Source organism: Scylla paramamosain, chromosome 24 (genome assembly GCF_035594125.1).
Source record: "Scylla paramamosain isolate STU-SP2022 chromosome 24, ASM3559412v1, whole genome shotgun sequence".
Classification (NCBI taxonomy): Eukaryota; Metazoa; Arthropoda; class Malacostraca; order Decapoda; family Portunidae; genus Scylla; species Scylla paramamosain.
In genome coordinates, this window is record NC_087174.1 from 20,829,795 (window position 1) to 20,857,559 (window position 27,765).

A 27,765-nucleotide genomic window follows, 5' to 3' on the forward strand; every position below is an offset into this window, starting at 1 on the left:
CTGATAGGTGAGCCAAAACTGAGCCTTAAAGTGCCTTGTGCTCTGAAGTGAGCCATCGCAGAGCCAGTCAGTCAGTAGTAGCCGGGGAGGGACGTCGCGAGCACCATGTGTCTCAGTTATTAATGGCAAGACAGCCACCAGGTGAGTCACGTTCCTTGAAGCCGGCCGTTGTCACCTCAGGGATTACAATGAGTAGTTGGCATTTCATCGATCAAGCAGTGTCTCTTGGAATAAGCCGGAGACTAGTGGGGCGATCCATAAGCAAGCAGAGCAGGTGAAGAGGCGTGGTGCACGTTAATAGACTTTTATTGTAGAAGCGTGAACAGCTGCTAGAATGAATGGCTCACCAGTGGAAGGCTAAACTGTACATTTCACTGTACGTCTGTTAGTCTATTTCTCAAAGATTGATGTGATTGCTTAATTTGGTTACAGAGAAATATTCTATACTTTTGACACACCCAGGTGTGAGGTCGTTTGATTTTTCTTTTGTATTTTTTTCTCTATCTCGAAGATCAGATCATTGGGTACAAGGTATGGGATTGGGTAGGTACTGGCTGGAGATGATTATAACGTGTGAAAGTAATAAGTGTGGATTACAGCATGCAATGTCTGTTTCTGCTTTTTGACCACCTATTTACTTGAGAAACTGATACTGTGCGAATTGTGTTCTATATACGCTGCAGTGGTTACCTTTGGTGGTGTGGCATGATGTATGTAATATACATGGGTTATTTATGATATTTACATTAATATCTTGTATTCCAGGCGACTGCATCAGCCTAGGGCCAGCATGAGCGGTTAGTGGTGGGCCGGCCCTTGATGGTCACAAGCAGTCAAGATGTACAATATTGTAACAGGAATGAGAGAAAAAAAAAAAAAAATGGCCGTGCTCCCATCACCTCCAGGTAAGACTACTTACAACAGGTGAACAGCAATGTGCAGATACTAATGGATCCAAAATGTTACTGGATATGTATGATTATTATTTGAATTTCACTGCCAGCATGAGTTGCATGAGATACTGTGTCTAATTTTGGGTGTAATGGCAGAGAAAATATTTTACAAATTTGCCTGCAACTTGCAATCGTATTTGCATTATTTTAAGAAACTAGTTAGGTAAGTTGTTGTCTTAGCTCAGTGTTAGTATACATTTTCATGTCAAATTGTAATCAAATACAATATTCCCACTTTGTTCTCTACACAACACAATAGGTAATCCAGTGGTGGAGTGAGGTATTGGGATTGGGAATAAGTATGTACACTGTCCAAAAGGAAGTGCCTGGATCCCCAGAGACACACTGCTTGCTGTATGTCAGTCTTCTGACCACATGGCTTGGATGCTTTCCAAAACTAAATTCGAGATCCTAACCAAGGCAATTCCTTCATATGAGAGTAAGTAACTTAACTTAATATCATAGTGTCAAAGGCAGACTACAATTGCCTGTATATGTAATGCCTGTACAGTAATAACTTAGCTACTAGAGTTATTAGATAAAAAATAAAAAAAATGCTATAGTTGAAAAAACAGTAGCCTTGATCTTGTAAATGATGAATCAGATGAAAAGACTTAATACTTTTAACCAGTATAACTTAAGCAGAGCATTGCGCAGCTCTCCCAATACTCATGGTTTCAACATTTATGGATTTGCACTAGTGGATTTTCCCCTGTGGCATAAAAGCTGCAAAAGTTTTCAGTGTCACTTCAAGCATTTGCTTTTCATCCATGGGCCACCATCATGAAGGGCAACTTGCAAAGCAGCAGTCAATGGCTGTACTCTGAGCTGTACTGTAACTTGTATGGACTCTTGCCACACAAATTATTCCTAGTTAACCATTAGGAACTTATTGAGCAATGGTTGCTTCTGCTTGAGGCTCACTACATTCTTTTGGCACCTTGGGTGTGCTTGGGACCTGAAGATACACCACACACTGCTCCTGCCTTAAGTATCTGAGTAGAGTGATATTTCACTCAGAGCCCAGCCCAGCACTGGCCTGTAGGCTTCAAAATCCAATCAGAAAGTTTTGAGTGGTGTTCATTTGTCTGGAGTGACTAGCCAGTAGTGAGCATATCCTCTTACCTGTTTCCTCTTTCAGCCACACTGATATTTTGTTCAGTAGGGATGAGTATATTCACCTAGAATGGTAGAGGTACAAATCAAAGAGACATGATGAAATTACTTCTACATAAGTTGTATCCTCAAATGTTATATATTTTCTCAGTAGAGGACAGCTTTGCTCATGAATGAATTTGGAAAGTTTGCTGTTAATAACTTTGATAAAATAAGGATGATATTGCTGCTGGTAATTAAAACAATGTGAAAAATTTTGGGCTTTATTTTTGTGCAAAAAGAATACATGGCCCATTATTCCCTATTTAAACTGGTTCAGGTTACAGGTTGGTCTCTGTTCACAGATGTTTTTAAAAGAATCTTTTAAGGTGTAGCAATTATTTCGGAAAATAATTTTACGAAAGATTTCATAATTAGAGCTAAGAAGCACAACAAACAGAAAACAATGGCTTCACAGAACATGAAATGTGTGAAATAATGTAATGGAATAAAATTCTATATACATGTGGTATATAAATGTGAAATGAAAACAGCAGCCACTCAGGCTTGCTATGCCCTGAAGTGCATTGCCACCTCCGTGCATCTTTACAACCATCCTGCTGCCTCTCTGATGCAGCTTTGCTCACAGTCTATAGATTTTGTGTGTTTACTTAGCTGTATGAAAGAATTTGTTTAATTTTACCAATACTTAAATGGACAACACATTCATAATGAAGGGGAAGCCTGTACTTTGATATGACATCTAGTATTTCATGGAAACGTTGCACCAATTATTTATGTAAATTCTTAAAAAAACCCATCCTAAATCTAGCACAACAAACAACTACAAAACAGCCAATTAACAAAATTTGTAGCGTTGATGTAGTACCTGGGCCTTCACTAGATAAACTTGGTCTTTAAATGATAAACATCCTCTCTTCAGATTTAAGAAAATGTTCATTGTGTACTGATATCATAATTCTGAACAAAAAATCACCATGGACTGCTGCTTAACTATCACAGTACAATCTGGTGTAATGACAGGGTGAAGCATTTCTTTATTTTCTTATTCTGAAGACATGACATGGTTGACAAAGTAGAGCGCAGCTTTTTCATCCTGCATTGTCATACACTACTAACTTGATGAATTTGTCCATCTTCAGGTGATATGTTTACTTAGTGCTGTAAACCTAATTGGGACACTTTACATTTTTGTTGATGTACATCTTTGTTGATGTTGTGAATGAATGATTAACTCACTGTTCTTGAGTTTCCATAATTGCTTAAGGAACCATCTGTACAATTTTGTATGTCAGACACCTTCTAGTACATAACTGTTGGGTTGCTGCTCATCTGGTGACTTCTTGGTACTGGTGACCAGCCAAAGAATAGTTTATATTTGGCATTTACACAAGTTTTGATGTAACTAACTTATTAGGCAAAAAATGTGCAATATTACAGGACAAACTTGACAACAAAAGCCTTGCATATGGCTACAAAACACACAAAGCTTTCAGCACTATTGATATTAAGTCTGTCAGATGAAAACAGCACCACTGATGACACTACCTTTGACAGAAACCTAATTAATATAATTCTACTGATCAAGCCATGAGAATAGATAATTTATTCTCATGCAGTGGACTAGATGAATGAGCAATATAAGTACTAATTCACTGAGATGTGTGGTTGTACATAAACATTTTGTATCGATCTCTACTTGGCAGAGATCCCCTTTAATGTGAGGTGGCAAGACGGCCATGTCTTGTTTCATTGTGGGAGTAAGAATACAAGTGATAGGGATCTCTGACCCTTTGCTCCATCCCTTCATCTTTTTAATGAGATGCAGGGAGTATGGTGGCAGAATTGTACATAAATAATATCAGGATCAAATAATATTAAGATCTAATAATCTCTTATGCACTATAGTTTAAAGTAGTTACAATAATCTCTTATGCACTATAGTTTAAAGTAGTTACATATCACCAATCAATTCATAAGAGTATATCAATCTTATCAATGCACTATAGTTTAGTGTTACATATCACCAGTCAATTCATAAGAGTATATTAATCTTATCAATTAGTTTATAACTGATTCTTAGCTTTCCTATTTGTAACTAACTGCTTTTGCAATACTAACAAAGAAATATAGAATATAGAAAATGCAAGAGCAATTTAAAACTGAATATGCCTTTATTAAATTTTAGTAATATAATGCATTTCCTATAACTAACAGCTCTCACAATAACAAATATAAAAAGCTTCTGTATAAGATTTACAAATGGGTATCATACAATCACAATTAAAGGAATTAAGTAATATCCAACTGAGGTTATCCAGTTCATCTGATAGAGTGGTAGGGGATGGTGCCACTCATCCAAACCGGCTGCTCTTGTTCATGTCTCTTCCAATGCCGAAGGAATAGAACATTGAGGCGGACTTGGTGTACTTCCCCCAAGAGCCGTACGGAATCACTAGTGCCGTCATGTTGTCTTCTGAGGACATACTCAGTGCCTGGAAGTATGGAAGACAATTAGTTAGTTTTTGCTGATCCAGGTTAAGTGAAGGGAAATATCTGGGGGTATGGACAGTAAGCAGTAAATCATGTAAATCTGTTGACAATTTCACAAACTCTTGCTCAAATTGCTCAGTAACTACCTGTATTACCAACCATTCACAATACTGTATGTATGTTCAGGTTTATTTCCTGCCACCCATACCACCCTCAAGGGATGCCACTACACTTGCAACAACATCTTCCATGCCTGTGTACGGCATCCTTGGCATCTAATTTTTCATCCATTCTCCTCAGATGGATTATTTGAGGGCATTTTATTTGGTCTCCACGTGGACACTTGACTGATTTACCTCCCTATAGATGTGGCAAACCTTCCATAAATAACTTTTCAGTGCATTTGTAATTGTTCATGTGAAATGTTGTGCATTTCTTATAGAATGTGTTAATATGTGCAAAATCAATTACAGGAAGGATGCAGTGTGGCCAGCTGGACGGCTTGGCTACCACCAATCATTCTTGAGTTCAGGTTTCTTTGTAAAGACTCGCAGCAAGAGACGACAAATCTCACCAATGACAGCCAGTCCATCAAGACACTTTATAAGCATACATCCATACAGGTATTCAAATTTAATTTTTATTTAAAGTCTTCCCTACTTACAAGCTTATTAATGTTTATTATCTGTATCAAGTTTAATCCTATTGCTTATTACCTTTAAATATTTTTTAATACAATGGCCATAAATATTTTTTTTAATACAATGGCCACAAATGAACTAAAAATGCAGTTGAAAAGGAAATTTTGAGTTTTAAAATCCCTTGCAAACATTACCCAGTAACTTTTCATAATCACATGTCTGGTGTTGGTGTACAAATGATGTGTAGGGTTGAGACAGCTGTGAGAAGTGGTGAGGCACCAGTAACTGGTTGGATGTAAATTGCCTGTGCACTTCTGACTGTTGGCCTGTCACCTGCCTCTGCTGGAACCATATTCCTTGTTTTTGCAAAGAAGACCCTGTTACTTTGTATAGACAGGGGAAAACCATGGGAGAAATAACATAGGAATTATGAATGTTGGAAAAGCAGTGTTGATCTGCCCAGCTTAGACATTTTTTTTTTTTCCATCTTGAGCATATCATGTGCAAGGAAGAAAGGCTTGAATGGACAGGGAAAAAACATTACATTGACTGACATATAATTCAAATTAGAGGTTGTGAGGAATCATCCTCTAATTTGAAGCATCTATGTCACCTTATTGATTTTTCCATCCACCTGGGCACCTTTCTCCATTGCAAAGGATCACTCAAGATTGGAAAATTCAGCAACACTGATATAGGACTGCCTTTCTGACATTCCCAATTCCTTTGCTCTCTCATGGTTTCCCCTTCTCAATACAACTGCTTTGGAAGATAACCATTAATCTCTCTTGCAAGGAAAGGTCAGGGGGTTTGATCATTATTCATCAAGATAAAAAGGAATAGGGTCCAGGAATAGAACAAGCAAAGGTGTTAGGAGCACAAGTACAATTTCTCTCTCTAGGACAGCCAACCCAACTTGCTGGTGGTGCCTCTCCACTTCTTGCAGCTGTCTTGACCTCCATGTGCACTTCTACACTGCTAAACCCACAATCATAAAAAATAACAAGGCAAATCTTCCAAGGAGATTTTAAAACTTAAAATTAACTTCCACTGCATCTAAAGTTAATTTGTGGCCACTATATAACACCTGCTCTCTAACTCTAGATTTTCACAGCATTACAAAGGAAGATATGGCTTTACTACCTTACAAGAAACTGCTGCTCATCAGAAGGAAAACAGAGTCAAGGAAGCTGCTGTACAAACACAAAATACTCTTTCCCTCTCTTTTGCCTTTCCCCCTTTTCTTCCTTTTAATTCCTCCCCACCCTCTCTCTCCCTCTCATCCACATTTGGTCTCTTTCTTGTGAGGAATGGAAGTATGGGTGTGGGGAAAAAAGTGAGAGGCTGTGAATGAGAAGTTTGGTCTCTCTTGTGAGGAATGGAAGTATGGGTGTGGGGAAAAAAGTGAGGCTGTGAATGAGAAGTGTGTGCCTATTAGATGTGGATGTAGAGGAAACTGTGTTGTTTAAAGCAACATGAGACTCAAGAGTGAGAGGAATTGTGCAATAAGATTACGCTCTCCTTCAAAAAAGATGCTTAGTACCCATGATTAATCTAGACACTCACGTAGGTTGATTTTTCTGGCATGTATGTTTCTTTGGTAGTAGCTACAGTACTTTATAACTCTCGTACTTGTACATCTCTCTTTTCTCTCCCCCATATTCCATCCCTATAGTACAGTTGCCACCTGAGAAACCTACATGCAAGAAAAATCAATATACTCGTGTGTATAATCTTGGTTATCTAGCACCTTCTTGATGGAGACTCGTATTTTTTGGTCAATTCCTCTTTTCTTTATACATCTCATGCTGCCTTATACAATATCAACTCCTCTAAAGCCACACAGTTAACAAGCACACACACACACCTCTTCTCCGCCATGGCCATACTTCCTTGCCCCACCCCCCGCCTCCAACCTTGTACATGTTCTCACACCTGTTCGGTCAGCAGCTGGGCAGCGTGGTTAGGATCTTCTGCTTGGTTAATGATGTCACAGGCTTCCTTAGATTGGAGCACAAAATTAATACCATCAGTGATCAGCAGCAAGAATGCATCCTTGCCATGCTTTATCTGTTGAAATACATTTGATGTTAATATTAACATATTAACGAGGAATAATGAGGTGGCAGTATAAAAAAAGAATTACCCTACGACAGAGAACAAACAAAGTATTACCAAGGTTTGGGCATGAAGAGAAGAAGAGCAATCAGTGAAATGATGAGTTTGATATGAGAAGTGTAGGACAACAAATAAAACTGGATAATTCTATTGATAATCTCATTTAAGATCACTTTAATTCTCTTATTGGTATATACCATGTCTTGCTTTGGAGTTGAAGTATACATATTTGAACATAATCTCTCACAACCTCCTAGTCTTAAGGTCAGTGACTCACCCTCATGGTCCTGGTGTCTGGGAGGGCAATCACTCCATACTTCTTGAGGTGCAGGTCACCAATGCTGCGGGACATGCTGAGCGTCTCATTCACCATGTGCCGCCCGATGTTGTCCACACTGACACTCCCGCCACACTTGGTGATGCGATCCTGCAAGTGAGAAGCTATTTGAGCCAAAGCACCAGTGATCTGTGCTATTAATGTTAGTGTCAGCATTATTCAGCCCATGATTGTTATTTACCAGTGAAAAATAAAAAAGGATGTACAATACATATAGTATGAACACATGACCAGCCACACCATGTCTAGTTTTTATATAGTGTGCTGTAACTCAACACATCTGAGGTGACTTGCAACTTCCAGCGAGCTTCCCAGGATCTGACTGTAGGGGAAGGCAGTGGGGTATTAACACTTGAGGGGGTAACCCAACATGATTAAGAATGATGGAATTAATTTTCTCTCCTTTGATTCTACACAGACAAAAAACAGCATGATACACACTCATGGTACTCTCTTGATCTTATGATGGCAAAAAAGTATCATGACAGGTTTCTTTATGTTCCGTCCTTTGATGTTACATTGGTATGAGAGTGCCTAATGATGGGGAAGACAATGAAAACTCATGCTAGTAATATTAATATCTTCCCAATAGAAAAACACTACTTGTATGGAAATGTAAAGAACAAATATGGACAAATATGAGAACAACCTACCTTTTCAGATATGAGTGAAGGACAGTGATCACGAGTGAGTTCCCGTGAGACTCCGAGTCGACACAGAATGACTCGGGAATCTCCCACGTGGCCCACTGCAAGCTCCACCCCGGCCCGCAGCAGAGAGACGGCTGCTGTTGTACCCGCCCTCTGCCCTGCAACATATGGATGATGGTGGAAAACTGTACTGTGTAAAATTGTGCAATAAAATATGGTGATACATTAGTACATAGTTATTTCACTCCAATGTCATGAGCCTCCAATCATATTCCCACCTGCATTGTGAGTCTTGGTCCACTGGGTATATCCTGTGTGCAGCTTGAGGAAGGTGTGGTGCAGCACAGCCTCAAGGTCCTTGTGTTGGTCTAGCTCCTCCAGCAAGACTCTCTGAAAAAATGATTGAAAGAATATAAATAATCAAGTACATTAACTTTCTAGTAGTATTTGAGGTACATGGAAGGTATAGACAATTGGGAATAGAAGACAGGAGAACCTTGGAATTATATATGTTAATGAAATACTAAAATGTCAAGTAGAGGGTGATAAGAAAAATCATAAAACTTTCATGACTATATTAAAGATCTGAAATTGGTAAATTATGTAGACCTGAAATTGCTAAACAGAATAAAGTACTCTATGGATCAATGGAACAAAATGTTCAAGAGGAGAAAACAGATGATGCTTACAATTACCTGATAAATAAATTTGCTTCTGGTGAGAAATGAAAATTGCACAGATCTTACAAAATGTTTAATGAAAATAAATAATAAATAAGTAAAAAAATATTCCCTAAAGACTATACACTTACACATGAAAATTCTACATTCAAAAAATGAAGTTTTATAAAAAAAAAAAGAAAAAAAAAAGAATCCTTGAAAATATACAAAATAAATAGTGTCTCACCCTAAGGTTCTGTGCACAGTACTCGGAGCACTCTGCCCCGCCGTGACCGTCAAACACTGCAGCACATAGAATGTTGTGCGGGAGATCCTCCACCACATACCTGAAGGTGTGCAGTGCACTAATGAGGAGCCAAAGACAGGTGCATCATACAGCAACACAAAGAATAACAGTTTTAAAGCTGAGTGAACATGTAACTATATAGATCAGGGGGTACATTTCATGAACCTACTACCAACTTATTGGACCGTTAAAAATGAGTATTCACCCAAAGCCTCTGTCATCTTGACTCATAATGACAGTCACGCCAAGCATCATGATCCTACGGTATGTACAGATATGTTTGTCAAGATATAAAAGCAAATAATAATAATATGCAAAAATTCATAACAAAAATATATATTTATGACACCTTGCTCCTTGTAGGAGCCTCCCACTGATTCTCCTGTGAGTAACAGCTACAATCAACAGCTGCTTCTGTCACTTGACTTTTCAATCATGTGCATCTTGTATATTCTTTTGAACTATAGATTGTCAAAATCTTGCAACTTATCAAACATTATTTTTTTATTACATATCTTTAATGTAAACACTAAATTGTCTTAATTAATTAATAGTGGAATACAGAAAAATTCTTCACCTTAATTGTAACTACTAAAACTCATTCCTTTTGACTTAAAATAAATAGCATCTTTTCTATTATTTCTTATTTTCAATGAATTAAACTAGCATTTTACACACACACACACACACACACATACATAAAAACAAAAAAACAAAAAACAAAAAACAAAAAAAAAAAATCTGATGTCACAAATACATGACCTGTCACTACTGGTGTGGGTCAGCACAGGTGTGGAGGGCCACACCACACACTCACCTGTCCTCCTGGTAGGTGCGCTTGCCGAGGATGCTGGAGCACCCCACGTCTGAGGCCAGGATCATGGGTATTGGGGTGCCGTGCTTGATGCTTGCCTCCATGAGAAGCGGGAGCTCAATGCGGTGGTCCCAGGCTCCCAGTGCATCAAAGCTGTAGTCTTTCTTTTGATGGTTGTCATTCTCTGTGCTACTTGCATCATCTGTTAAGCTCAGTTTGGTAACAGGTCCAAAGTTTGGTGCTGATAAGCTCTTGTGAATATTAAAGCCATATTTTCCTTCAGTTCCCTGTGAATGGTTCTTTTTGATGAAAGGGGAAGCCTTACACAGCGTTGCAAACTGACGGTCACACTTTTTACGGGTAAGTACAAGAGGGAACTGGAAATATGCTGCTGCTCCCTTGCCAATATCTTTGTGACTAAACAAATTTACATTGAGCACTCTTTTTAGAGCCAGAAAGATTTTATGCATTATAAGCTGGTGTAAGTTGGTGGATCCTGGAAAGAAAATAATAGCATATCATAAACCCAATAAAATGTTTGAGATTACTGAGCTGGCTGCATGGCCTGTGTTCTGTTTACCATTATGATCTAGATTGCTGGTCATCTGGGCTATCAGGATCATGATGTATGTGACCTACCCCTGGGGGACTGGGTTATGGCAGACAATGCTCACATGAAGCAGGCAAACAGCCTCTTCTGGAACTAAGGAAATGTAAGCTGCTGCCCTTGTTGACATTTTCTTGGCTGTGGCAAGCATCAACAGTTTACTTTTGATGACAGCTGGGCAGTGACTTATCTGTGTTATTATACAGGGTATAACACAAATTTCTGTGGATATTACCAGAGGTGAAAGTACAGGTTATTCTAAGTAGAAAATGTTCTATGCACACATGCATTTTGAGGTGTTCTTTAGGTGTAGCATGAAGTTCAGTGTGGCAGGGCAACAGATACTCGTACAATGACCAGGCCAGGCAGAATCTGAAATTGTGAATAATTCAGTCATGATTTCTACAAGCTTTGGTTGGAGCTTAACAGTATCCCACGATGAGATGCGTGACAACAACAGACCGATACCAATTACCGATAAATATTACACAATGATAGTATGGATGTAATACAAGACAAATAAAATAACAGGCTGCAAGGCACCATACCTGCCAGGACAGGGAGTGGGAAGCAGTCAGGCTAGCAGCAAATTAGCTGATTGTTAGTAAGATCACACAGTTTCCTTCCAAGACAGTGACAATGAATATGTTCAGATTGTACTGCAAACTTATAAAGTAATGTGGAGTGTGTGGAAATAGTATTTCTCCACCATAGTTACCCGCCTAGCCTGGCTGTTGTATCTGTTGCCCGGCCACATTTGAATTTCATACCACAGCTAAACAATGTTTCAGAATGCATATATGCATTGAACATTTTTTACTTTGAATAACTTGTACTTTCACATCAGGCAATATCCCCAAGAACTTGTGTTACACCCCGTACTTTTGATCCATCGTAGCTCCAAGCTTTTAATTTTTTTCACTGAATAGCCCCAGGTCAGATCCAGATCAATGATCTAGATCATTGGCATAAATAGAAGATGCTACAAATAACAACTAACCCAACAAATCTCCTAACTGGGAGGTTTTGTCCTCTAGACATCCCTTCAAGCTTAAGGCTTAAACATTCATTTGACATTAGTCATTTTTACATTTGCCTACTGGGAATAATGAGATATATGAATGAGATGACGAGATGAGTGGGTGATTTAATTAAGGGTACAGTGATGGGGTGATAGGATAACAGGGAGAGGAGAGACGGTATTAGGAAATGCAGTTTCATACAATACACAGCATGTAATGGCATTGTTTGATGAGAAAGGCTGGAGCAAGGTAGTTAATATGACTTGGCTAGGAGACTGCCTCTGGTGGAAGCTACCTGGTTTTTTAGGGAAGGTTTCATGATTCTAAAAATATTTTAATAATTACTCTGCATCCTCATGAAGGAGAGAGAGAGAGAGAAAAAAAAAATCATGGGAACTAAAATAATTATTTCTGTGGCCTTTGAGAACAGTCCTGGTGGGAGAACATTAATATGACCCAAAATAGGTTCTGAGAAAGCAGTGAGTGTTCCCCAGTATGAACCTATCTATCCCAGACTAAAGCTTTGCACTAGGGAAGAAACAGACAAATGGAAGTATCTATGAAACAGCAGATTTACTAAAGATGAAGGGAATGCAGGGACTCTGGTGTATGAACCACCAGAGTGTATACTTTTTTCTTCTGAGCCGAGGCTGACACTTTTCTAGTAAATCCCCACTATGGCAGGACGTGAACATGGTTACCCCTGAGTCACTACACGAAGTAAATGCTGAAGTTATTTTATATATATATATATATATATATATATATATATATATATATATATATATATATATATATATATATATATATATATATATATATATATATATATAAGCATAACAAACCAAGTTACTATGCAGAAAAAAACGACAAAACATTGTCACTCCAACAATTTCTAACCAAAAACAAACGACCAGGAAGCAAAATTTCTTACATTACCTCGATATTTTTCCAATTGTCTTCTTAATTCACAAGTAGTTTAGTATTGTTAGGGACTGGAAAGGTTCAGGAAATATTCCTCAACACCTATGAATACTGAGAGGAACAGTACGCGAAAGGAAAACCGAGACATAAGAAAAATCTGCAGTTTACGCCACCTCCACCCTTCCTCTTACCTGGTGGGCTCCCCGGCACCCAGGGACCTTCCTTAGCCGATGTTCTTGTGGCTTACTATGAGAGCAAAGTATCATGCATATGTTCTTGATGATTAGACATTCGCATGAAGAAGCATTCAGTCTAATGGTTGTGTATTAGGGGCCCAGAACAGAGCAGAAACCACAGCGCCTTCACCTGTTCACCAGCCTGTCACTCTCTTACATCAGTGTGAGGCTCGACTATGCGCTGTGCCGCCCCTGAAGCCAGTGTGGGGGATTATGGTAGACATGGCCATATAAGTAATAATTAAGACGAGAACACTTACCTCGTACGTTCCAATCGCCAGAATATTGTTTACTGCTGATCACTGTTGCCAGCCACGCAGCTTAACCTTCACCTTGTTGCCAGACCTGGCGGTGCACCTCACTCACCTGAGCAATGGATCTATTCTAAAACGCCTGGCTCTCTCACCACCACTATTTTCAGAGTCCATTGAGATGATTAATAGGGTCCTCCAGAGCGTTACTTATGTTAGTAACATTTAAATCTTGTTAATATATCACTAGAACTTTAAAATTACCCTTAGAAATCCGTATAACTTGAACGTGAATCTTCTGAAACTAATAGACGTAAAAAAAAAAAAAAATAATGGGATCCTGATTGACTGATACATTTATTGTTGCATTAATAATGAAATACAACAAAGGAGGAGGACGGACCTTGCCACCCACTCCCTGGGCAAAGACTTAAGGGTAGAATATCAAAAATGTAAAAATAGTATACATTACAAGAATATAAGTTAATAAATAAATACAGATATTGCACACCTTATTGCATAAATATCCTACAGTCTGGGAGCAAACGTAGGATATTCCTTGGGTATATTCCTGAGAGTAGATGAGTCTAAGGTATACAAGTCATATTGACCTTGCAGCCTAAATTTAGCAATAAGAAGACATTCCGTGACATAATGACGCAGAGTGTGTACTCTTGGTGCAGCACATAACACACAGCATACACCAGGAGAAGCACTGACTTCCCAAAAGTATTTATAGCCTAATCTGAGCCTCATTGCCACCCTGTCGTGTGATGCAGTGTGTCTCCCATATGTGTAAGCACAGCTCTGGGAGACACGTACATAATGAAGACTACTGCCACTGCCCCTATGGCAACAAAGCTCCAACTGATCACTAATGCTACTATGTACAAAGTCCTTAACGCTGCTCTCAACATAGCCCAGAGTGTACTCAGCTCCAGGGTCCACTGTGTCGTCCTGAAGGGCACATTGAAGCAAGGCGGTCTGCCTTTTCATTAAGCGGGATACCCACATGAGAGGGTATCCAGTTGAAATGGACAGTGGCACCAGCATATAGAAAAAAAAAAAACTGCACATTTTTCTTTCTTTGCATATTAGAGAAAGAAAGAAGGAATATAACTTAAAAAAAAAATACACTGATGGAAATCTGAGGTAACTTCAATAACAAGGAAACAACGGGGAAAGAAGAGCAGAGAAGTGATGAGTGAAATACGCTGTTGAAAAGAGACAGGCAGTTCGCTTAACACGAAAATTAGCAGTTAACTTGTTCTCATTACTCCTAATAAACCTATGCACTCTGCCCCCTAACGCTGGTTCCACGTACAAAAGACTAGACCTTCCCTTGACAACATATCGAATTGCTATTACAAAGCACACAGGTGATGTTTGCAAGGTCAGAGCAGAGTGGCTATTCCTGCACACTCTTGCGGGCTACCTAGCGTGTCTGTGCCTGGCAGGTCCTGTAAACACATCGATTTGTGCTGCTTACGGCTGAAGCTAAATTGATTGTCTTGAGTACACTGCTAACGAGACAAGGTGGTATACATTGATTTATATTGAGGCACCACAAGAGACAAGGCAGCGTAGGAGAAATAAATGGGAGAACAGAATAAGGAAGGAAGGGAATTAGCTTCTGAGGGAGAGAACCTACTGGCGTGATTTTTGGAATGCAGACAACTGTGAAGAAGCTACACAACACATACAACATATGCAATAATAGATCCTACTTTCCAGCGACCATGATGTATTATTCAGAGTACATATTGAAACGCTCCAGGCTCCCATCAGAACTATTGTCAAGGTCTAGGTAGATGACGAATTAGGTTAGTGAGGATGTTTTGCCTATGAATGATGCAGCGTTCTGGTTCAGCTATAGCTAAAATAATCGAAACACTCTTGAAAATTCTTATAAAAGTTAAAAGCGGTGGAGGGAAGACGCTGAAGTATATGAAAATGCGGGTCCCAATTCTACCAAATAATAAATAAATAAATAAATAGATAAATAAATGAACAAGGAAATAAAGAAATAAAGAAAAAGAAAAGAAAAGAAGAAAGAGGAGGAGTGATGTGAATGTTGTGAGGCCTGGGGTGGCAAGCAACACCTTCCGAGCTGCGGGTACTAATTCAAACATGAGACGATAATGCGAAACTGCAATCTGATCATAATGGATTGCTTTATAGCGTATCACTAACACTGCAACGACTCTCTCTCTCTCTCTCTCTCTCTCTCTCTCTCTCTCTCTCTCTCTCTCTCTCTCACGTGGTTCACTTAATTATCAAAACAGCGTTGTCGCTTATCGTATGTATCGTGTTTAGGCAGTCACATTCTCTATTCGTAATGTGAATTAATCATGTTTGTCCATACCTGTCACTCTGTTAATAAATCGAAATGCTGTAGCAGACTTTAACATAGATTCACAAGGTAAATTAATTCAATCAGAGAAATGTGTTGTATTTAAGTAGATTGATTATTGGCATCATCTCTGTGTTGTAATCTCGTATACTATGCATTTTTTATTTTTTTTTTTCGCTTGAAGTGATATCTTTAATATGATAGAATGGAAATATCATTAAAATCAGAGTATCAATCAATTTGCAATATATATATATATATATATATATATATATATATATATATATATATATATATATATATATATATATATAAAACTACTGCAGTGTTCGAGGTAAAATCTTTCATACTACAGAATCAAAGAATCATCAAAATTACAGAATAAACTAATTTGCAATGTCGTTGCCTAAAAAAAAAAAAAAAAAAAAAAAAAAAAAACATGGTGCTAAAAATAAAATCCTTCATACTACGTCATTGAAGAATGATTAAATCACAGAATCAACTAATTTGGGATGTTGGGAAAAAATTTGCTGCAGTTACCACCACTCAACCTTCGTTTTCTATAGAAATCACTCTCACGGCGCACGTCTTCCAAGCGTCCGTCCCTCAGTGCAGCCTCGAGGTTTTCACAAATCCTGGCTGGGCACGTAAAACAAGGCGAATTTATGTTGTTAGTTTTATTGCAGTTGTTGTTTACCTGTGTGTTAGGTATACTTGACTGCCCGCGCCACTATGAATAACGATAATAGTGACTGATCAAATACAAAGAATAACATAGAGAGTAATATGCAAATGTATTGAAGAAAAAATGACATGAATAATACATGCAGTGGTGTTTGAGTCCAGTCTTTGTATTGCGATGTATGAATGCTGCTTTCATTAGTCTACAACAAGAATTGAAATTAGACCAATAAATGAAGAAATGATGGCCATACCTATAATAAAAAAAGCCATCCTTGTTGAATATAAGAACAAAAAATATATGTAGGTGAAAAGGAAACGAAGAGAGAAGCGTGTCGAGGAATGTATAAAGGGAAGTCAGTATATATATATATATATATATATATATATATATATATATATATATATATATATATATATATATATATATATATATATATATATATATTCAGAGAAAGAAAGGAATATTGCATGTTTAATGGAACAAAGGTGAGGGGCAGGAGGAAAAATGAGAGGCGTGATCGAGGGGAAAAATTCAGTCCGTGAATCCAACGATGAGCAATGAGGGGAAAAGTGAGGAGGCTGGGAAAAAAGGAACGAGAAGCTAGGCTGACGTAAATAAAAAAGAGAATGGAGGAATGGGAAGCTGGAATGGATGAGGGAAACGAGATGGAAAAGAAGATTAATAGAGAGAGAGAGAGAGAGAGAGAGAGAGAGAGAGAGAGAGAGAGAGAGAGAGAGAGAGAGAGAGAGAGAGAGAGAGAGAGAGAGAGAGAGAGAAACATACATGAGTTAAACTAAGAGAACAGATTATGAGGAGTAGATTCAGACAGTAGATGACTCAAAGAAGATGGAAGAAGAGAACATGACTTAAGTGGAGGCAAGTCAGACTGGCAAGAAGGGCGCTTACGCACGTGCCGCGCTGGGAGGTGGAGGAGGCGGTGGAGGAGGCGTGGCTGGCGAGCCCGGGTGCTGCTGCCTCTGTTTACCTCGCGCTGGCGGTGGAGCGACAGGCCACACTCCCACCTCGGTGCACAGATCGCTGGCGTGGGGAGCTGACTGTGTCTCGTGTCTCGTGCCTCGTGCTGGGTATGTGCCGTGCTGGGGACAGTGCTAAGTGGCTTGTGACGTAGTGTGAACGGAGTGACAGCCTGTTTTTGGGTGAAAGATCAGCTGTCTAGCGCGGTGAACTGTCTGGTGCAGTGATTAGGAAGGGTATTTGGAAGAGTGGTGCTGTATTTTGTAGGGGGCAGTGCAGTGTGGTGCATGAGACGGTGCAGTATTGTGTGTGAAGGTTAGTGTGAGGCGTGGGAGGTGACGTGGTGTGGGTATGGATGTGGAGAGGCGTGTTAGGGAGTTGTGCCATGAGTGGGGTTGGGATGTGGTGCGGAGTAGGTGGGCATTGTGTGCAAGGAGTGTTGGGGTATTGGATATGATGGTCAGCGATACGGTCAGACTGTTGATTCTTAACAATTATGCGAATCTGCACCGCGCGCCAGAAGTGATGAACATGACACTTCGAGTTGCTGTCGCTGTGTTGATGTATGGGAGAGATGGAAATGTCCTGGGCACTCCTGACTCTTCGTGAATGTGATTTATATGTCCCTCGTGTTGACTGGGAAGTAAACAGTGGCTCGTGGCGCTAAAAGATCTGCAGTTTTGCCAGAAACATCTTTACACCAAACACAAGGTCGCCATGAAATAATTACTGAGGCCTCGGGGGTGGACTGGAGTGGCAGATGATACATTCATATGAGCAACTGGCAAGAGGAATGTTCGAGTGACTTGCTTGAAGAACACTGCCTGGAGGATAAAGGTGAGTGTGCCGAGCGTCTGTGTTGCTAAGAAGGAGATGCGTAGCGGGGAGGTATTATGGGTGTGCACCATTACGGGCATCAGACATTTCTTCATAAGATAACCTCAGAGTTGTTTATTTCCCATCAGTTCTGCCAGCCTCGCTACACTGCAGGAAGCGAGGGACTCCAGATAACCATGCTGGGAATATAAATTTTTCTTTTGTCCACGAAATGAAAAATAAACGAACGCTATTTTTCTCTTCGTTTTCCCGAACAAAAAATGATAATCAGCGACAGCTGTTGTTTTCTTCTCGTATGAGTAATTTTAAGAAAACTTTCGAATTAAAAACCCGAGCGCAGTTAACTTTTCTTTTACGAATTTCATTAACCAATTACAGTTTGTTTACTCGCACTTAACGGAAACTGGAGAGAATGATTCGCTGCGCCAGGAAGGAAACAAAGGCTGGTAATAAGTACGTACACTTGCCCCTTGATCAAACAGTGAGTGGCGGCTCTGTGTGGTTGATTCATTTCTTTGTTCCTCATCATCGCCACGACCCACACTGCCGGGTGGCGGGCCTCACACGCCACACTGGCGGGGGTTCCCTCACGCGCCTGAAACAATAGACCTGACAAAGTGGATAGATTGATCGTGCTCCCACAAAAGGCACAATAATCGTGTGAGTCTAGTGCGAATAAGACCTCAAATTGGACATGCCATTCCTCACAATAAAGGAGGAGAGTACCAAATCAACTGAAGTTACTACCAGAAAAGTTTGAAACATGAGACCAGCACCGCACACCCAAACCAGCCTCGCATCTCTCATAACCCGGCGGGCCTCAGCCTCACCAAGGACACTAAGTTCGAGTTGAGTGATAAGGGGAAAGTAATAGTCTATCACGATTCAGTCTATGCACCTGGCGCTCTCATACTCCCCTCTCCTCCAACACTCAGCCTATGCACCTGACCGCTCCTTCCCCTCACACTCCCCTCCCCCCCTTTCATCACTGCCTTTCATGTGCTAAGGGGAGCACGGAAGGGATACGAGTGCTCTTTGCTTGAAAATTTTCTCCCAAACGACCCATCCACCTTATAAAAAAAACGAATTTTAAAACCGTGATACGAGTGTACGCAGGCCATACAACTTTAATCCTCTCACTGGTGGCCAATTTTTCCCCATAATCACCTGCAGCTTTTTAGACAGTTGTTTTTGCACTGGTGTCTCCTAAATAGTTTTACAGCCGAAAGAAGACTATGTTAGCTACGGGTTTGTTTCTGTGTACACGCCATTCATTTGTTTTTGAAGTACCACCGGAAGGCATACACCGAAAACAAATGACATGCTTTGCTGCTGCTTTTTTTTTTTATTTTTTTTTATTTTTACTTTTCATGTAATATATGCTCCGTTGGATTCTTCGAACAACAAGTAATAGAAATACGGCTCACGGCTGTAAATGATTCCCCTCCCGCTCCTTCCCCGCCTTCCTCCCCCCCCGCCCTCCCCCCCCCAAAAAAAAAGAAAGGAAAAGAGAATAACACCTTCCGGGTCATTCCTTTCTCCTGCACTGTAGCCTTTCCTAGAAAACCCGTAACGAGGGAAATGAGGACGACTACCACGACCACGCTGCGACCACCACCACCATCACCACCACCACCATCACCACCACCACCACCACCACCACCGCAACCATCACTTTGAGTCAGTCTTCCCCAAAGCACACCATTATAACTTCAACTGCGGCAGGAGGCGAGTGAGGGGAGGAAGAGAGGAGGCAGAGGGAAGTAGAGGGTAGAGAAAGCGAGCTTACCCTTTCTCGCTGCTGCAGAAGGGACAGGTGCGACCATAACCCTTCCTCGTCTTTCTATCACACGTTCCTATACCGGGTAAGACACTTCTCATAATCGTGGTTATTCCTTTGGGCTGAAACCTCAGTAGACCTTTTTTTTTTTTTTAAGCCTGTTTTGGTTGCCCTTGGCCAGACTGAGCCTCTCTTACATAACAATATTTTTTTTTCAAAGGCCTGTAGGAGAGACTGGAAATTCTAGCTACGCTTAACACCACAACATTGTAATCACGATCCGTGTTCTGAAACATTTTTTCTGATAAGGACTGTTTTTAAAGGCCAAAAAAGATGATATTGCGAGTTTTCATCGGTGTTTTTCCAGTTGATGATGTAGAATCCTTGTTAAACTACCACCTGAATCACTAAAACCCTTAAAAACACAGTAACTTTCACCAGACCGTGTTAAAGTCGAGATAAGACGCAAACACAATTGAGAGAATGCGGTTCCTATAGAATAACAAAGGGAAGAGGGACAATCTGTGAGTTTCTTTTCAGCATACTGACGGGGAACAAGAACGTGACCTCGGTGAAGGGTTCTGGAAGTCATGGCTCTCTTTAGCTCGAGGCGAATTACATGTGAATAATAATGAGACATGTCAAGGGGATTGATTTTTCTTTAATGATTCAGGTTTGTCAATGAGGAATGTCTAAAAAGAAATATTGTCTTCGAAATGCGAACAATTCTGATTTGAGAGAGAGAGAGAGAGAGAGAGAGAGAGAGAGAGAGAGAGAGAGAGAGAGAGAGAGAGAGAGAGAGAGAGAGAGAGAGAGAGAGAGAGAGAGAGAGAGAGAGAGAGAGAGAGGGCAAAACACAGAGATAGACAGACGAAAAGACATACTGACAAACAGACAGACGAACCTAGTATGAGATTTTCTTTGTTTGCGTGCGTTCGTTGCTGTGTGTGTGTGTGTGTGTGTGTGTGTGTGTGTGTGTGTGTGTGTGTGTGTGTGTGTGTGTGTGTGTGTGTGTTTAGGGAGCTTTAATACGTTATGTCAGAGGCTCGGCGCAAAACTACAACTTTTCCCAGATTCGCTTGGAAATGATGCTGGTGTATTTATGTAATTCACGTAATTGCGCTAAACAGAGGTGGCTGACCGGCTGAAATTGCTCTCGACTCCTCCAATTACCCCAGATACTCCACACCAAACCGTTAGGCGCATTTCACAGGCAAATCTCCATACCAGCTTTAACTCCCCAAATCCGGAAAGGAGCATGAACAATTACGTTAACCCTTTTCTCTAATATTACAGAGACATACACGGCTTTGACAACGGTGTATTCTGTTCTTTCATCACATAGCGAAAGATTCAAGGGTTCGGCGCAGCGGGAGCGGTCCAGCCACCCCACTATCGCATCAGGATTTTGGTTCAGCTGAGTTTGTGAGGCGGAGGACGCGACCAAGTGCCCACGCGGCTCAGGGAACGAGTGATGGCACTGATAAGGTGGAGGACGAGAGGCAGGTGAGGGTGGCAAGGGTGCCTGCCAGGAAGCGGAGGGTTCTTGGGAGCAGACGAGGCACTTGACTTCAGGGTTAGTGAGTAACTTATCACTAAGAGGACGCCAGGGTGGAGTTATGTCACCTTCTTGCGGTGGTAAAGTCTGTGGAATGACTCACCCACCGTATCATGTAACACGTGTGGGAGTGTGTGAGTAATCTTTGCCGGCGTCTGGAGGCTCTCTCATGCCTGGGACTGAAGAGCGGGAACTTTACAAAATCATTTATCACTGGCTTGAGGCTGAACACGGAAAATCCCTCACGCACCTAAGTGAAAATAATACATGGAATAAAGCTCGCCAGACCAACACAAAAGAACAACTCCCGCGGAAGGTGGCGGTAGTGATTTTTCGTCCTCGTCCTTGACCTCCTTGGTGTTGGAATCGCAACAGTATACTACATGTGGAATTCTATAGGGAGTTAGTGCCTGTGAACCCATATAAACAGTATTATACCTTTATAATCCCTCCAGTGACTGTCGAGGCAACTGACTGAAGGAGCGAGATTTGAGATTGACTGATTGATTTCTTTTTTACCACAAGAACGAGGTCATAGAGCGCGATGGGGAGCAGGACGGTGGTAGGAGGTGCTCAGGCCTGTATGGGTGCTTGGAAGGTGTGTGTCCCGGGCCAGACTTACCTGCGGGGAGTGTGTGACGGGATACAAAGCGTGGTGTGTCCGACTTTAGCCAACGGATGTGAACCCACGACTGCTGGAGAACCGTATCTACCACACACACACACACACACACACACACACACACAGGCAGATACACACACACACACACACACACACACACACACACACACACACACACACACACACACACACACACACACACACACCTTTCCCTCACTGATGGCGCACCGTCCTTATATATTGATACTCGCGTGTGTGAAGCAAAATCTTCTAACCAAGCTCGGCGAGACACAGTCGAGATCAAGGTTCCTGGTGTACCCCGCGAGGACGTACAAAACCCTGCGTATTGAGGATATTAATGATGCACGGACATTGATTATTGGTGAAGTGAGTGTGTCAGTGAGTGTGTCAGTAAGTGTGAGTGTGTGTGTGAGTACAGGTAACCTTGTCCCGGTATGCGGCTGAATGCTATGACATCTAATTATTTATCTTCGTGCATAGAGGTTCATTTTCATTGAAGATTCTTTTTTTTTTTTTCCGTGTGTGTGTGTGTGTGTGTGTGTGTGTGTGTGTGTGTGTGTGTGTGTGTGTGTGTGTGTGTGTGTGTGTGTGTGTGTGTGTGTGTGTGTGTGTGTGTGTGTGTGCGTGCGACAAAAGCGCGAAAAAAAAAAAAAACATTTGGATACAAAGTTTTCTCACGCTCGAAAAATTTGCAACAAACTCTATTTTTCTCACCCTCTTTGTCTTCTCTTCTTTAACACGCGTCGAAATAAACAACAACATTAAAATTCCACTTAAAAACAAACAAGCAAACAAACAAACATACACACTGACTCTAATACGACGACGAGCTAACACGTAGAAACATAAATTAAAACGAGAAGAAAAAGGGAGAAAACCGGAATTAAAACGAAAATGAAGATTAAAAAAAAAAAAAAAATTCGTGGAATGCAGAAAGAAGCATCGTTTAAAATGGAGGAAACAACTTACGCCCAAGAGGTCAAAGTTTCAGCACTCGCTTTGATGTCATTACGAGGCGTGACACGGTAGTCTCCTCAGGTTCCCCCAAGAGGACTCCGGGGCTCTGGAGGCAAGGCGGACACCCGGGGCCCTCAGACTAGCAGCTCCTGTCTCCGTGTGCCCTGAATGTCCTTAGCCTCAGGTGCATTGAAATGTAGATGTGAAGATAATAATGGTCCTTCTCCTCCTCCTCGTTCTCCTCGTCCTCGACTTCGTCCTCCTCGTCTTCGTCCTACTTGTCCTCGTCCTTTTTTTTCCTCCTTTTTCTTTTTCTTCTTCATTCTTCCTGTTACTCTTTCTCTTTCTCCTCCTCCTCCTCCTCCTCTTTTCTTTCTCTTTCTCCTCCTCCTCCTCCTCCTCTTTTCTTTCTCTTTCTCCTCCTCCTCCTCCTCCTCCTCCTCCTCCTCTTATCACAACAACAGACTACTGTCCCCATCCTCACCGGTGTCTGAGGTCGCGAACTCACAGCCAGCATACTGCTCTGCGTAAAAACAAAGACCTCATAATGCCGAGTTAGCGTAATTTCTTGTTTATGCCACCTTGCACCACCACACCTCTTAATGAGTGTGTGTAATGTGTGTCGTTATGGCGGGACAGTAACCTGGGAAAGGGAAGGGAAGGGAAGGGAAGGGAAGGGAAGGGAAGGGAAGGGAAGGGAAGGGTAAGGAAGGGAAGCTTGATGGGACTTTTGGAGAGGGAGGGGAAGTTTTAATTTCATCCACAATACCACACGTACGTAGTTTCAGACTTGGTCGAATAAAGGGTTTGGTGGCTATTGGGCGGCAGTCAGCTGGGCGGCAGGACAACTGGGCAACTGCAAACTGAGCGACAGGACGAATGGGCGGCAAGAGCCAAATGAGTGACAAACAACCGGTCAACAGCCAGACAATGACACCAATCAACATTTTACTGGATCTGCTAAATGACGAAAACTACGATGATTTGATACGACTCGAGGACTTTCCTGAGTATCTGGATAAAACTTACATACGTGGACGCCCAGCATGTAGTAGAAAACGAGGACATCCACCACGGTGCCCAGCTAAGATGTGGAGTGGGTATGAAAGAATAATGGCAGGTGAAGCTAGAAGTAATAACGCTGTAGAAGGCTGGCGCAACAAATTTAAGAAAAAGTTAAACGAAAGAAGTGTCAATGTTTTCATTGTTGAATGAACTACGGAACGAAAAAGCACGATAATGAGGCTTCTACACTCCAGGTATAAATATAAATTGTTCATAATAAAGTTAGTGGCCCAGTTATATAAATATACAACTTACCACAATGTCATGTCGTACTAAATGAGGTATATGAAATATTCTTTCAGGCTAACACTTGCCAGCAAAACATTTGGCAAAACAAAAGCCTGGACGAAAGAAAGATGGCTACACGTTATCAAAAATTCAAGGACGATGGTGAGATTCAACTCTACCTGAAGACTGAGGCATACAGTGTTGTTCCTTAAATTACAAAATGCATACAATTTAAATTATGGTAAAAACCTTAATTTTTAAATCAATAAACAAATAAATTACTATTATGTACATTATTATTATCATTAGCACAAATTTGCAATGTACCTGGTGAAAAGTTTTGTTGTCTAACTATCATGTCGCCAGTTCATTGTTGCCTAGTTATCCTGTCGCTCAGCTGACTGTCACCTAGTTGTCTCTTCGCCCAGTTGACTGCTGCCTAGTTGCTCTGTCGCCCAGTTGATTGTCGCCTAGTTGTCTTGTCGCCCACTTACGAGTAACTGTCACCCAGTTGCCCCTGAACCGAATAAAGATGTGTTAGAGTAGGTAACAGCATCAGGAAAGGGAAGGTAAAGTTGACGGTATGACACGGAGGAGCTAGGAAGGCGAAGGTAAGGATGATGTACGTTTGTAGGAGTTTGGATTTCTCAGGTTGACATAATAACATGAGAAAATAAGGAAAGGTCCAAGAAGCCATCAGGCCTACACGTGGCAGTCCCTACATGAAACATACCTACCTACCTGTTTCCATTGTCATCCCCATCCATGTACAATTCCACCTGGAGAACTGGGCAGTGAAAGAAGACGGTCACAATTCATATTCCTATTTCACTGCATTTAGATAACGCTCTCATGTCAAACTGACGTCACCATCAGTGGATGAAATAAAAATCCAAACCTTAAAATACAAAACAGAACAAAAAGTGATGTTGCGTTTTTACTTTCATTCTTTTTCGCGACTTCATTTCTTATCGTTATGATGCATTGTGTTCTTTCTTCTCCGTGACTATTCAGAAAGACAATGCCTTCCCCAAGAATCATTATAACCTTGAGAACATTCTTGAAACTCACCAGTGCATATCTTTAAACCTCAGTATTTTCCTTCGTCATGACCACTGAGCCCTCTGTCCTTGTAGTCATCACCACCATACCATCTTTAAAATTCACCATCTTCAACCACTAGGCACTTGTTCTTGTAGTTAACCCTCATCATTTCCTTCGTCACAGCCAATGGACCTTCTGTTATTGTAGTCCTCGTCACCGCATCATCCTCGAAGGCAGGAGTTACGTCAGTCATGGAGAAGGTGAGAGAAGCACATTTGAAGTGATAAGGACATGTGGTCAGGATGAAAGATGATGACCCCGTGAAGGTGGCAATGATGAGCCAAGTAGAGGGAAGAACAACTAGAAGACTTAAACAGGCTTAAATAGAAAGATGGAATTCAGAGAGATACGAGAGACAAGTAGACCAGGAGGAAGAGGACACACAGGACAGAAGATATTGGCGCCAGAATATAAGAACGGACGACCTCACCAGGGATTAATAAGGCAAAGAAGAAGAATCACCGCATCATCTTTAAGCCTCATCATTTTCCTGCGTCCATTCTTGTAGTCATCACTACCACAACATCTTTAACCCTTTAACTATTATAGGCATTTTCGTTAACACTAAGATCACTGTCATGAACTGTTTAGATGGATGTATTTATAAAAGAAAGGATACAAGTTTAATTTAACTTCTCCTAAGCTACAAAAATACGCATTCAAGAGATTTTAGTGCGAAAAATAGATCTTTTAAAAGTTGTAGATGATTTTGGGGAAAAAAATGACTATACAGCAGTGAAAAATATTACATAAACATACACATTTTCCTTCATCATAGTCACTGGGTCCTCTATTCTTGTAGGCATCACCAACATACCATCCTTAAACTTCAGCATCTTCCTTCGTCATTGAGCCTTACATGTCACCACCACCACCACCACCACCACCACGACGTATACACTCAATGCCTGGCCGTACCAAGCACCACCCTCGTATTCCCCCCACGCCGCCCGCCCACCACCGCTTAATCCAATCCTTCCCGCCCGTCTCTCATCTTCTGTCCCGACGCGCCCCTTGGATCTGCGGGCCAACGGGGACAGTCTTCCAGGCCTCGTGAGTTGTCCCGGCAACCTAATTACCTTGGCCCCTCAAAGCCTGGCGAATCAAGGTGAGGTAATTCTCTCACTCCGTCTGTTAGGTGGTCATCATCATCGCACCCCAACACACTCTCTCTCTCTTTCTCTCTCTCTCTCTCTCTGAAGGCTTCGATTTGTATTTTTCAAGTATTTTGTTATATTTTTTAAAGATTTCTCTCTCTCTCTCTCTCTCTCTCTCTCTCTCTCTCTCTCTCTCTCTCTCTCTCTCTTGCTCAGGATGCTTCGATTTTTATGATTTTTTATTTTTTGACAATTTTTACAGTTTCTATCCCCTCCGCTCTCGCTCTCTCTCTCTCTCTCTCTCTCTCTCTCTCTCTCTCTCTCTCTCTCTCTCTCTCTCTCTCATTAACCGCGAATGCATATTAATAAATGGTATCCGCATTTATAATCAAGGCAATTTTACCGCCAGAACAAAACACGGCCCAGGAACAATGGGGCGCGTCATTAGCTGGGCAGGAGCACACAACAGAGGAGGAAGAATATTACGTGTCCTTGTTTCTCTTGAGGCAAACCCGGACAAGGGACAGAGGTACACGGGGACGGAGGCTGCGTGTGGAGGTTTCTGTGACGTGGAAGGAGCAGGGAAGGGAAGGCAAGGGTGTTTTAAGTAGTGATGTGTTAGTGTGGGAATGAGTATATGGTGATGTTTGGTGGTAAGAGAGGGAAGATAAAGTTGATATGATATGGAGGAGGTAGGGAAGGAAAGGTAAGGATGATATACGTAAGGAATGAAGATGTGTTAGTGTCGGAGAGTATATGGTGACATTGTGGGATGTTCAAAATGGGAGAGGTAGGAAAAGAAAGGTAGGGATTATATAAGGAATGAATGGGTGATGTGAAAGTCGATAAGAGTATGATGTTATGTTTAATGTGAAGGGATCAGAGTGAAAAGAGGGGTTTTATTAAAATTTCATACACATGTGACTGAAAGGGAGGAGAGAATGAACATGAACGCAAAAATTGACCTCCAATTGAAAAAAAAAAAAAAAAAAAATCGTGTATTGTATAGGAAACCCAAACAAGTAAATAGATGGAAAGATTCCCTGAGGCATCACATTCGTGGAATTCCTTACCTGGAAGTAAATTGACGGGAAGAGAGATTGACCTTGAACGAAAAAAAAGACCTTCAGCGAAAAAAAAAAACAACGAAAAATATGTACAGAAAACCCTCAAAAAAGTAAAAAAAAAGATCGAAAGGCTCCCTGAGGCACCACATACATCGAATTCTTTACCTGAAACCACACTGACGGGTAAAAGACATGACTTCAACCCCCCTCCCCCCCCAAAAAAAAAAAAAAAAAACAAACTCCAGATTATAAAACAAAAAGTACTTTATCATAAGAAATCTAAACAAG

General features: G+C 41.0%; 1 protein-coding gene and 1 long non-coding RNA gene across 6 annotated transcripts in view; one reads left to right on the forward strand and one right to left on the reverse strand.

The window, feature by feature from the left end:
- Positions 1 to 8,539, forward strand: LOC135112874 (uncharacterized). Its single transcript, XR_010274588.1, has 4 exons — positions 1 to 141; positions 766 to 905; positions 5,036 to 5,185; positions 8,320 to 8,539. It is a non-coding gene; the product is annotated as an uncharacterized LOC135112874 (long non-coding RNA).
- Positions 2,319 to 27,765, reverse strand: part of LOC135112872 (protein phosphatase Mn(2+)-dependent 1K-like) — a 182,315-nt gene continuing 156,868 nt past the window's right edge. For 2 of the 5 annotated variants that reach the window (XM_064027799.1, XM_064027798.1), the window contains exons 4-10: positions 10,092 to 10,584; positions 9,215 to 9,314; positions 8,587 to 8,698; positions 8,312 to 8,466; positions 7,599 to 7,748; positions 7,139 to 7,273; positions 2,319 to 4,564 (exon numbers count right to left, since the gene is read on the reverse strand). In XM_064027799.1, the coding sequence (XP_063883869.1) occupies positions 4,424 to 4,564; positions 7,139 to 7,273; positions 7,599 to 7,748; positions 8,312 to 8,466; positions 8,587 to 8,698; positions 9,215 to 9,314; positions 10,092 to 10,584 (1,286 nt within the window). In that variant the 3' untranslated portion in view covers positions 2,319 to 4,423. Of the gene's footprint in view, positions 4,565 to 7,138; positions 7,274 to 7,598; positions 7,749 to 8,311; positions 8,467 to 8,586; positions 8,699 to 9,214; positions 9,315 to 10,091; positions 10,585 to 12,832; positions 13,081 to 13,137; positions 13,272 to 27,765 lie in introns of those variants that run through there. The other 3 variants (XM_064027801.1, XM_064027802.1, XM_064027800.1) reach the window with 3 other exon arrangements.